The sequence below is a fragment of the Loxodonta africana genome, chromosome 3 (genome assembly GCF_030014295.1).
Source record: "Loxodonta africana isolate mLoxAfr1 chromosome 3, mLoxAfr1.hap2, whole genome shotgun sequence".
Taxonomy (NCBI): domain Eukaryota; kingdom Metazoa; phylum Chordata; class Mammalia; order Proboscidea; family Elephantidae; genus Loxodonta; species Loxodonta africana.
Window position 1 is genome coordinate 48,149,608 of NC_087344.1, and position 12,565 is coordinate 48,162,172.

Genomic DNA, 12,565 nt, shown 5'->3' on the forward strand with positions numbered 1-12,565 from the left:
TCCAAATACCAAAACCAAACCAAACCCGTTGCCGTCGACTAGATTCCAACTCATAGTGACCCTGTAGGGCAGGGTTGAACTGCCCCATAGGGTTTCCAAGTAGCAGTTGTTGGGTTTGAATTGCTGGCCTTTTGTTTAGCAGCGAGCTGTTAACCACTGTGCCACTAGGGAGTTTCAATTTGAAAGTCAGTTAACTTATAAAAAAAAACTTAAAAACAATCATAACCAAGTACCCTTGCCTTATTGAAAGGGACTGTTGTATGGGTTGGATTATGAATAGTCAGTGATCACATGGACGTATTTCTCTTTGAAGGAACCCTGGTGGTGCAGGTGGTTAAAGTGCTTGGCTGCTAACCGAGAGGTTGGTGATTCAAACCTGCCAGCCACTCCAGGACAGTAAGATGTGGCAGTCTGCTCCCAGAAAGACTTACAGCCTTGGAAACCCTGTGGGTCAGTTCTACTCTATCCTGTAGGACCACTGTGAATCAGAATTGACTCAATGGGAGTAGGATAGATAGGCAGATGGATTTCTCTTTGGGATCAAGTTAGCTGAGTATTTCTTGGTCATTATAAGACTTACTACATGGCATTTGTTGGGTTTGAGCTTGGGTGGGCATTTTACCACATGGCATTTGTTGGGTTTGAGCTTGGGTGGGCATTTTACCTGCCTTTGTGTTGTCTTTGTCTGAAAGGAAGGGATTCTAGTTGGTTGTCCACTGTCTTTCCACCACCTTAGTCTAATGGTTTGTGGCATTTTTGAGGTGTAATAATTTGTAATTACATTAAGCAAGATACTGTCACATTTTGGAGATTAGGTTGTGTGCATCATCACTGAAACTAAATTTGACTGGAAACCAAGATTTGACCAAAAAAGATTCGAATCGTATAAAAACAGATTTTCATCCCAGATCCAAATTATAAGGTTATACTCTAAATAAAAATGAGAAACATTTTTTAAATTCCTGATCATTAAATCATTAAAACTTTGGGACACACACACACATACACATTATTGCAATATATACGTCCATATATGTGCATGTCTATAATTATTTTGGGTCTGCATCCCACTGCTCTCCTGCTCCCTCAGGGCATGTCTATAATTATTATTTTAGCTTAGGATTCAGCAGACCTTGGCTAACTCCATCCAAACTGAGTTTTTCATTTAAAAGACTAACTTGGTTTCTCTATCACACCTCCCTTTCTTGTTGTATCAAAAAAAGACAAACCAAACCTGTTGCTGTTGATTTCGACTCATGGCGACCCTACTGGACGAAGTAGAACTGCCCCATAAGATTTCCTAGGCTGTAATCTTTATGGAAGCAGACGGCCTCATTTTCTGCTGTGGAGTGGCTGGTGGGTTCAAATCCTCCGACTTTTCAGTTAGCAGCTGAGCGCTTAACCACTGCACCACCAGGGCTCCTTTTCTTGCTATATAACAACAACAACATAAAAACCCACTGCCATCTAGTTGATTCTGACTCATAGTGACCCTATAGACCTGAGTAGAACTGCCCCATAGGGTTTCCACGGCTGTAAATCTTTACAGACGCAGACTGCCACATCTTTCTCCTGTATAACAACAAAAAAAAACAAACAACCTGTTGCCATCAAGTTGATTCTGACCCATAGCGAACCTATACGACAGAGTAGTACTGCCCCATAACTGCCTACCTTTTGTTTTCGACTCGATGGCACTGGGTTACCTTTTGTTTAGCCAATGTAGCTCGCCGTAGCTCCTAACCACTGTACTACCAGGGCTCCATATATTACTAAATGAGTGGAGAAAAAGTAGAAAATTCAGATAAAGGAAAGAAAATAAAAATTATGGATAATGTCACTTCTCAGAGAAAACCATTGTTAACATTTTTGTGTATTTAGTTTGAGATTATTTTTATCTTCATATGTTTAAAAACAAAATGGTATCTTGTAATGCATACTTTCTATAAATGGATTTATTCAGTCATCAATGTATTGCGAGTATATTTTATGTCAGTGAATTATTTCTGTATCTGTTTATCTTTGTTTTCTTCTGATTACAGAAATAATGTGCTTATTGAGAAAAGTCTTAAAGAATACAAAAATTTATAACAGAAAATAAAAATTCCCATATAATCCTACTAATCATTTATACAACACTATTTTTTAATGTCTGCTTGCTTAGTATCCCATTATATGGATGAACCATAATTTACTGAATTAATTGCATAGTTTTCTGCTTATCAATGAATCGGAAACAGTCTGTAGTAAACCATAATGCTGCGAACATCATTGTACATACATCTTGGTGTCATCGCCCAATTAGCTCATTAGAAAAATTCCTGTTAGAGTACATGCTGTTTAAAGCATATATACATTAAAAAAAATTTTTTTTTTTCATTAGGTACTGGTAAATTCATCCAAAAAATTACATCTACTCCTCATTTATCGACTGTCTTGTTATCTGGCATTTTGCATTTACAACAATAATAAAAAAAATACTATGTGACTGTTTTGCATATTAACGACTTACATCTGGCAGTAATGAATGCTGAGGTGTTAGGCAAGAGTAACCTTGGCTGTGACGGTTAAGATTATATGTCAACTTGGCTGGGCCGTGATTCTCTGGTTTGGCAGTTATATAGTAATATCTGGCAGTTATGTAATGATGTAGTCATTCTCCATTTTGTCATCTGTTGTGATCAACCTTCTTTGGCAGCTAACCATGTTGATAAATGAGGGGTGGGTGTATACCGATTTGTTCTCTGATTGGCAATGTTTGGGAAATGTATGTTTTCCCACACCCTTTCCAGCCCTGGTTATTTTTTTTTCCTTAAAAAAAAAAAAAAAAATTCCAGTTTAGTCGATGAAAATTGTTTTAATTTGAAATGATTTTTGATTATCATCATTTTCTATAACACTGTAAGTGATAAGTATACTTTTTCTATAAAACTAGATAACATTTATTATGAAAAAAATTATTGTACAGGAGTTAGTATGTATGACTGACTGAGAAGACCCTCAGCGAGGTGGATTGACACAGTGGCTGCAACAATGGGCTCCAACATAGCAATTTTTTTGTGAGGATGGTGCAGTACTGGGCACTGTTTTGTTCTGTTGTTCATAGGGTCTCTAGGAGTCAGAACTGACTAGACCGTACCTAACAACAACAGTATGACTTAGAAGGTGGCATAGTTCCTTTTGAAACAAAACGAACTATACATGAGCAAAGAATTCACTCAGCTAGACCACTTACTCTTTGCAAAGGTCTGTATTGACCTGGGGGGCTCTGGTGACGCAGTGGTTAAGAGCCCTGGCTGCCAACCAAAAGGTCAGCAGTTCAAATCTACCACCTGCTCCTTGGAAACCCTATGGGGCAGTTCTACTCTGTCCTATAGGGTCGCTGTGAGTTGAAATTGACTCAAGAGCAACGTCTACTCTATTTTCCTTATTTTATGAGGCTAGTAAATGTGACAAAAAATATTCTTAAGCATTTTAAACTATAGCAGCTTATATTAATTTTGGTGTGCTAAGCTTAACTTTAAATTTTATATTGTTTGCTATTTCTTCATAACATGCCATTTGTGGGCTGCCGTTTGTTTTAAAGGGGGAAGAGTTCGTGGGTGTGTATATGCATGTATGTGCACATATTTACATAGATATGTAAGAGCACTCTGTGACAGGTTGAAATGGAGTCTAATGCGACATGGATAACGTTTCTTTAGGATATGCAAATAGATCTTTTAGTAAACAACCAATTATTGAATAAATGCACTGGAGACACTTATATGACAGTGAAAATGTTCTCCTTGGTGCTTATGATGATTAGATAAAGTAATGGCAAAGCACCTTCTAGTATGGTGTATGTGACGTAGTGTTGTTGTTGTTAGTTGCTGTCTAGTCAATTTTGACTCATGGTGACCCTGTGTGTTACAGAATAGAACTGCTCCAAAGGGTTTTTTTGACTGTAATCTGTATGGAAGCAGATTGCCAGACCTATCTTTCATGATACCGCTGGGTGGGTTCGAACCGCCTACCTTTAACAGTCGAATACAAACTGTGCCAATAGTGGTAGTCATACATTTGTGTATAATGATATCCTTTCATTCATTCCATAGTTACCTATCGAGAGCTTGCTATATGCCAGGCACCAGTTCCAGGTATGGGAAGTACAGGCTGTCCCTGGATTTGAGTGACTTCTGTTCCTCAGTTTGTCTTTAAGTTGAATTCGTACGTAAGTTGGAATAATTAGGTACTGTTCATGTCTAACATCAGTTAGGTTTTTGCCTTAGTGTATAGTGTACTTTCTATGCATAAAAAACATTAAAGAAACTTTTCCAGATACACTAAAACATCTTTAACACAATAATGTAGTAATAACAACGTTTTGATGCGTGTCGCACAGTAGCTCGTGTTTGCTGTTAGGAACCACTGTATGTACCTCAGATTTTTCATATAATAGGCTTTACAGGGCTTGGTTCATAACTACAGGTTGTATGTAAGTCCGATGATTGTAACCTGGGGACTGCCTATACTGCAGTGAATGAAAAGGCCAAAATGTCTTTTCATGGAGCTAATACTTGGGGGGAGCATGTGGGGGGCAACCACTAAACAAAATAATTAAGTAGGTAATATCATGCACTGGAAGAGCACGAGTGCTGCAAAGAAAAATAAAGCAGGGGTGGGGGAGTGCTGATGAGAAGAGAAGGGGTTGCAGCTTTAACTCAGATGGTCAAGGAAGGCATGGCTGTTGAGCAGAGGTCATGCTAATCTGGGTTTAATTTAAGGCCCATCTGTGCTACTTACTGGAGCCCTGGTGGCACAGTGGCTAAGAGCTCAGGCTGCTAACCAAAAGGTCAGCAGTTCGAATCCACCAGCCACTCCTTGGAAACCCTACGGGGCAGTTCTGCTCTGTCCTATAGGGTTGCTATGAGTTGGAATCAACTCAGTAGCAATGGGTTTGGTTTTTTGGTTTGTTCTGCTTACTAAGGAGGTTGTTGTTGTTATTAGGTGCTGTCGAGTCGGTTCTGACTCATGGTGACCCTGTGCACAACTGAACGAAACACTGCCCAGTCCTGAGCCATCCTTACAATCATTATGCTTGAGCTCATTGTTGCAACCACTGTGTCAGTTCACCTCATTGAGGGCCTTCCTCTTTTTCACTGACCCTGTACTCTGCAAGCTTGATGTCCTTTTCCAGGGACTGATCCCTCCTGACAACATGTCCAAAGTATGTAAGACACAGTCTCGCCATCCTTGCCTCTAAGGAGCATTCTGGCTGTACTTTTTCTAAGACAGATTTGTTCACTCTTTTGGCAGTCCATGGTATATTCAGTATTCTTCGCCAACACCACAATTCAAAGGCATCAATTCTTCTTTGATCTTCCTTATTCATTGTCCAGCTTTCACATGCATATGATGTGATTAAAAATACCATGGCTTGGGTCAGGCACACCTTAGTCTTCATACTAAGTTGGTAGTTTGGGGAAAATAACTAACTTTTGAGCCTCAATTTCCACGTGGTAAAAGGGAATAATAAACTCGCTGTGTAGGGTTAAACAGGATAATATGTAAAGCGTGTAGCATTATGCCTGACATTGAATTCCCAACAAGAAGAAAGTATTCTTAGCACCCAGGAGGGTGGAGGTTGTTACCAGCAGTCTCATGCCTAGAAGAGCAGAGTCATCCTCGTCAGCTGGGGAGTGGGAGCTGTTCCTGAAAGAAAGGTGCAGTAAAGAAGTGTTGGATGTGGGTAGGAAAGAAAAGGGAATGAATGAGGGGAGTCTCGGTTGTGTATATGGGGAAGAAATGGAACCATCTAACCTCTTTCCTTTGTTCCTTAAGAGGAAGTAAAAGGGTCATTTCTTTTGCTCAACAGGTCCTTCACCACTTGATTCTGCAGTTCTGTTTCAGGGCCCAGTCAAGCATTTCATACTCTAGTTTTGGGGAAGTAGGCATGTATATGTATACATGTATCTATAAATAAAAAGTTAAAAATCATCACTAAATAGATTTTCCAATGAAGGAATGATAAGTGTTGTAAAGTATCGGGGAGGAAGAGCTGACTGAGCATCAGTGATCAGGGAAGTTTGTTGCAAGAGTAGATTTGATTTGCCTTCTGGAAGAGGGGTTGAGTTTTTGTTTTTTTTTGTTTTTTTCCCTGAAGGGTAGATATTTCCTAGAATATGTTCTATAGCACCCTATTTCCTGAGGGATTGTCTTGGTCATCTAGTACTGCTATAACAGAAATACCACAAGTGGATGGCTTTAACAAAGAGAAGTTTTTTTTCTCACAGTCCAGTAGGCTAGAAGTCCAAATTCAGGGCGCTGGCTCCAGGGGAAGGCTTTCTCTCTCTATTGGCTGTGGAGGAAGGTCCTTGTGAGGCATTAATCTTCCCTTGGTCTGGGAGCATCTCAGCGCAGGAACCTCACAACCAAAGGATATACTGTGCTCCTGGCACAGCTTTCCTGGTGGTATGAGGTCCCCCATCTCTCTGCTCACTTTTTTTATATCTCAAAAGAGATTGGCTTAAGACACAATCTAATCTTATAGATTGAGATTACAAAACTACTGCTAATCCCATCTCATCAATGTCATAGAGATAGGATTTAGAACACATAGAGAAGTCTCATCAGATGACAAAATGGTGGATAGTCATATAGTACTGGGAATCATGACCTAGCCAAGTTGACAGATATTTTGGGGGGACACAGTTTAATCTGTGGCATTCCACCCTTTGACCCCCCCAAAATTCACGTCCTTGCCACATGTAAAACACATTCACCCCATCATATCATAGCAGAAGTCTTAATTCAGCTCCAAGTCCAAAATCCAAAAATTCTTCTTCATCTGTGAAATCTAAGATACAAGTCATCTGCTTCCAAAGTACAATGGCAGAACAGGCACAAGCTAGACATTTCCATTACAAATGGGAGAAACTGGAGGGAAAGAAGGGATAACAGGCACCAAGCAAGTCAGCAGAGCACATTACATTTGTCCTCAAGGCTTTGAAAACAATCCTCTGTTCTCTGAGACCATCTACACAATGGTTCTGCCCTCTAGACTCTAAGTATTGGCTACGTTCTCTGGATTCTGAGTGGAGGCCCCTCAGCCCTGGGCCTCAGCTCTGCCTTCTAGGCCCACTGGGACAGCAACTCTGCTCCCTCAGCTTTAGGTATATGGCTTCAGGTGTACCATTTTTGTAGTCCACCTGAGTGGCAACTCCACCCTTAGAAATACCAGAGGCCATGGTTCCACGCTTTGAAACCCCAGAGGTCCTGGCCATACCTTTTGAGACAGAGGCAGCTCAGCTTCCTGTTTTCCTTGTCTCTTCAGCTTCTGCTTTCTGGTTCCTTGGCCTCTCGGCCTTTGGGTCTCATGCCCGCATCTGCCCTGCTGGGGCAGGTGTTCCAAAGCTCAGTGGCTCCACTGATAAGTGCCTGGAGGCACCCTACTCTGCCAGTGAACTTAGGCCAAAAGGCACTAAAGTTCTCTTGCTCCATGGGTTAACAAACCTAGCTCCACCAGTAAGTGCCTGGAGGCACCCCATTCTGCCAGGAAGCTGCCTGTGCACAGGCACTCAGCTCTCATGCTCCATGGGTCGGCTCTAGTGCTGTCTGGTGCTGGTCTCCTGGTTCTGCTGCTGCTGCTGGTTCTCTGCTGCTCCTGGTTTTGTGCAGTTGCTTCTCACCGTCTGTCCCATCTCTGGTGTTAATAGTTCTCCTCACTTCCTTCTGAGTCTTCTACCCAGTCACAGTTTCAAAATTGCTACCACATTGTTAGGTATGTGTTAGAGCAGCACCCCATTCCTGGTACCAAAGTCCGTCTTGGTCATCAAGTGCAGACGTAACAGAAATACCACAAGTGGATGGCTTTAACAAAGAGAAGTTTATTCTTTCACAGTCCAGTAGGCTAGAAGTCCAAACTCAGGGTGCCAGCTCCAGGGGCAGACTTTTCTCTGTCAGCTCTGGAGGAAGGTCCTTGTGATGCATCAATCTTCCCTTGGTCTGGCTGCATCTCAGTGTAGGAACCTCACGTCCAAAGACCACACTGTGCTCCCAGCACTGCTTTCTTGGTGGCATGAGGTCCCCCTGTCTCTCTGCTCACTCTTTATTTTATATCTCAAAAGAGGTTGGCTTAGGACATAATCTAATCTTGTAGATTGAGTTTACAAAACTGCTGCTAAACCCACCTCATGAACATCATAGAGATGGGCTTTATAACATAACATGGTGGGCAATCATATAATACTGGGAATCATGACCTAGCCAAGTTGACAGATATTTTTGGGAGACACAGTTAATCCATAACAGGGATGCTCGAGATAAAGTTTTGAAACATTTCAAAATTTGCTGAATTTGCAAAAGCGTCACACGCTACCACCCAGGTGTGGGTTTTTTGGAGGTTCAATGCTTGTTAACTCACTGAAGGCTCCTGTGAACTCTACATTACGGACCTCTGAACTGTGCAGGCCGGCGTGCCTGGGCCCCAGTGCTCTGCTTCTGTAACAACTCATAAAGCTCGTGGAATTTGGGTGGTGCAGAACACTGCTGTAAGCTGTATTTTTCTCTTTAAGGTTACACTTTAGGGAATGTGGTTGTCATTTGTCTTTGCATACACATTTGCCAAGCGTTTGAAGATCATTAATCACTTTAACTATAGCCCTTTAATATTAGGGGAAAAAGTACTGCAACAAGCTCAAATGGAAAAGTAATTGAGAATTACATAGTTCTGGACCTCAGTGTTCATTTGGTGTTTTTCTTTTCTCTGTTGCTTATTTATGTTTTTTTCTGTGAAATGCTTCATAGGCTATTTGCATATGATGAAAGCAATGAAGTCTTAAAAATCGAGAATGGAAACATTTTTAAGATAGTTCTATTTTAACAAAGGTTTTTTTCTGCCCCCTCACACTCCTAGGTATATTACCCCAATTTGGGATGGATGTGCATTGATGCCACTGATCCAGAGAAGGGGAACTGGCTGCGATATGTGAACTGGGCTTGCTCAGGAGAAGAGCAAAATTTGTTTCCATTGGAAATCAACAGGGCCATTTACTACAAAACCTTAAAGGTAACTGTTAGAGTTAGTCTGTTAGTTATTCTGCATGCGTTTTTTGAAATGCTGTTCTTAAATAGTCTTGAATGACCATAACAACTTTGCAGACCTTGAAAGGGTTATATTTAATGTGATTCAGCTCAAGTGTCCACACACCCAAGGTTCTGTGTTTTAAATATATGGTTGCCACTGTTCGTGTGTGGTATTGAACCAAAGCACGAAGATTGTGTTAAGTAATTACAGACTGCATCTTTATAGACACTGATAAGTTAAGCCTGTGTCAGCCACTTCCCTCCTCAGATACAGAAGCATTAGAAACTGTCTGACTGGCAGTTTATCCAACTATAAGAAGCTCTCAGTGGCTATGGTGGGTCCGTTCTAAGCTGAAAACACATTCTTAGTCTTCAGTATACATGCAGCCTTGGATTAGCTTGGCTGCTAACCTAAAGATTGGCGGCTGGAACCCACCCAATGGATCCATGAAAGAAAGCCCTGGCGAACTGTTTCTGTACGGATTGTAAACTATTTCTGCACAGATTGCCGCCAAGAAAACCCTATGGAGCAGTTGTACTCTGACACACATGGCGTCACTGTGAAATGGGGGCTTCTCAAGAGCAGCTAACAATATCATTATTTCTGGAGAGGTGGTATGGTGTAGGGAAGAGTGGGAACTCTGGAGGCAAACTGCTTTGTGAACAAATTTTGGCTTCTCGATGTGTGACCGTGGGAAGTTACTTTGTGTCTTAGTTTTCTCATCTGTAAAGATGGAGATAAGAGTAGTACTAATTTATACAGTCCCCCACGTGTCTGTCAGTTTGCCGTTCTGTAGGGGCTTGCGTGTTCCTGTGATGCTGGAAGCTATGCCACCAGTATTCAGATACCAGCAGGGTCACCCATGGAGGACAGGTTTCACTGAGCTTCCAGACTAAGACAGACTAGGAAGAAGGACCCGGCAGTCTACTTCTGAAAAGTATTAGCCAGTGAAAACCTTATGAACAGCAGCGGAACATTGTCTGATATAGTGCTGGAAAACCTTATGAGTAGCAGCGGAACATTGTCTGATATAGTGCTGGAAGATGAGCCCCCCAGGTTGGAAGGCACTCAAAAGATGACTGCGGAAGAGCTGCCTCCTCAAAGTAGAGTCGACCTTAATGACGGGGATGGAGTAAAGCTTTCGGGACCTTCATTAGCTGATGTGGCACAGCTCAAAATAAGAAGAAACAGCTGCAAACATCCACTAATAATCAGAACCTGGAATGTACAAAGTATGAATCTAGGAAAATTGGAAATCATCAGAAATGATATGGAACACATAAACATCACTATCCTAGGCATTAGTGAGCTGAAATGGACTGGTACTGGCCATTTTGAATTGGACAATCATATAGTCTACTATGCTGGGAATGACAGCTTGAAGAGGGATGGTGTTGCATTCATCGTCAAGAAGAACATTTCAAGATCTGTCCTGAAGTACAGCGCTGTCAGTGATAGGATAATATCCATACGCCTACAAGGAAGACCAGTTAATATGACTATTATTCAAATACACGCACCAACCACTAAGGCCAAAGATGAAGAAATAGAAAATTTTTATCAGCTGCTGCAGTCTGAAATTGACCGAACATGCAATCAAGATGCATTGATAATTACTGGTAATTTTAATGCAAAAGTTGGAAACAAAGAAGGATCAGTAGTTGGAAAATATGGCCTTGGTGATAGGAACAATGCCAGAGATCGAATGATAGAATTTTGCAAGACCAACGACTTCTTCATTGTGAATACCTTCTTTTACCAACATAAACGGCAGCTATACACATGGACCTCGCCAGATGGAACACACAGAAATCAAATTGACTACATCTGTAGAAAGAGACAATAGAAAAGCTCAATATCATCAGTCAGAAATAGGCCAGGGGCCAACTGTGGAACAGACCATCAATTGCTAATATGCAAGTTCAAGCTGATACTGAAGAAAATCAGAGCAAGTCCATGAGAGCCAAAATATGACCTTGAGTATATCCCATCTGAATTTAGAGACCATCTGAAGAATAGATTTGATGCATTGAACACTGGTGACCTAAGACCAGACAAGTTGTGGAATGACATCAAGGGCATCATACATGAAGCAAGAGGTCATTGAAAAGACAGGAAAGAAAGTAAAGACCAAGATGGATGTCAGAGGAGACTCTGAAACTTGCTCTCGAATGTTGAGCAGCTAAAGCAAAAGGAAGAATTGATGAAGTAAAAGAACTGAACAGAAGATTTCAAAGGGCGGCTGTAGAAGACAAAGTATTATAATGACAAGTGCAAAGAGCTGGAAATGGAAAACCAAAAGGGAAGAACAGGCTCGGCATTTCTCAAGCTGAAAGAACTGAAGAAAAAATTCAAGCCTCGAGTTGTAATACTGAAGGACTCTATGGGGAAAATATTAAATGATACAGGAAGCATCAAAAGAAGATGGAAGGAATACACAGTCATTACACCAAAAAGAATTAGTCGATGTTCAACCATTTCAAGAGGTGGCATATGATCAGGAACCGATGGTGCTGAAGGAAGAAGTCAAAGCTGTTCTGAAGGCATTGGCAAAAAACAAGGCTGCAGGAATTGATGGAATATCAATTGAGATGTTTGAACAAATGCATGCAGTGCTGAGGTGCTCACTTGTCTATGCCAAGAAATATGGAAGATAGCTTCCTGGCCAACTGACCGGAAAAGATCCATATTCATGCCTATTCCCAAGAAAAGTGATCCAACCGAATGTGGAAATTACAGAACAATATCATTAATATCACATGCAAGCAAAATTTTGCTGAAGATCATTCAAAAACGGCAGCAGGAGTATATTGACAGGGAGCTGCCAGAAATTCAGGCTGGTTTCAGAAGAGGACATGGAACCAGGGATATCATTGCTGATGTCTGATGGATCTTGGCTGAAAGCAGAGAATACCAGGAGGATGTATACCTTTGTTTTACTGACTATGCAAAGGCATTCGACTGTATGGATCATAACAAACTATGGATAACATTGCGAAGAATGGGAATTCCAGAACACTTAATTGTGCTCATGAGGAACCTTTACATAGATCAAGAGGCAGCTGTTCGGACAGAACAAGGGGATACTGATTGGTTTAAAGTCAGGAAAGGTGTGCGCCAGGGTTTTATTCTTTCACCATACGGATTCAACCTGTATGCTGAGCAAATAATCTGAGAAAAACTGGACTGTATGAAGAAGGGGGCATCAGGATTGGAGGAAGACTCATTAACAACCTGTGTTATGCAGGTGACACAACCTTGCTTGCTGAAAGTGAAGAGGACTTGAAGCACTTACTAATGAAGATCAAAGACCACAACCTTCAGTATGGATTGCACTTCAACATAAAGAAAACACAAATCCTCACAACTGGACCAATAAGCAACATCATGATAAACAGAGAAAAGATTGAAGTTGTTAAGGATTTCATTTTACTTGGATCCACAATCAACAGCCACGGAAGCAGCAGTCAAGAAATCAAAAGATGCATTGCATTGGGC

General features: G+C 41.2%; 1 protein-coding gene across 5 annotated transcripts in view; it reads left to right on the forward strand.

Moving 5' to 3' along the window:
• PRDM2 (PR/SET domain 2) overlaps positions 1-12,565 on the forward strand; it is a 174,244-nt gene that overhangs the window by 53,192 nt on the left and 108,487 nt on the right. For all 5 annotated transcript variants that reach the window (XM_023552047.2, XM_064281318.1, XM_010593099.3 and 2 more), the window contains one exon: positions 8,897-9,049. In XM_023552047.2, the coding sequence (XP_023407815.1) occupies positions 8,897-9,049 (153 nt within the window). The remainder of the gene's footprint in view (positions 1-8,896; positions 9,050-12,565) is intronic.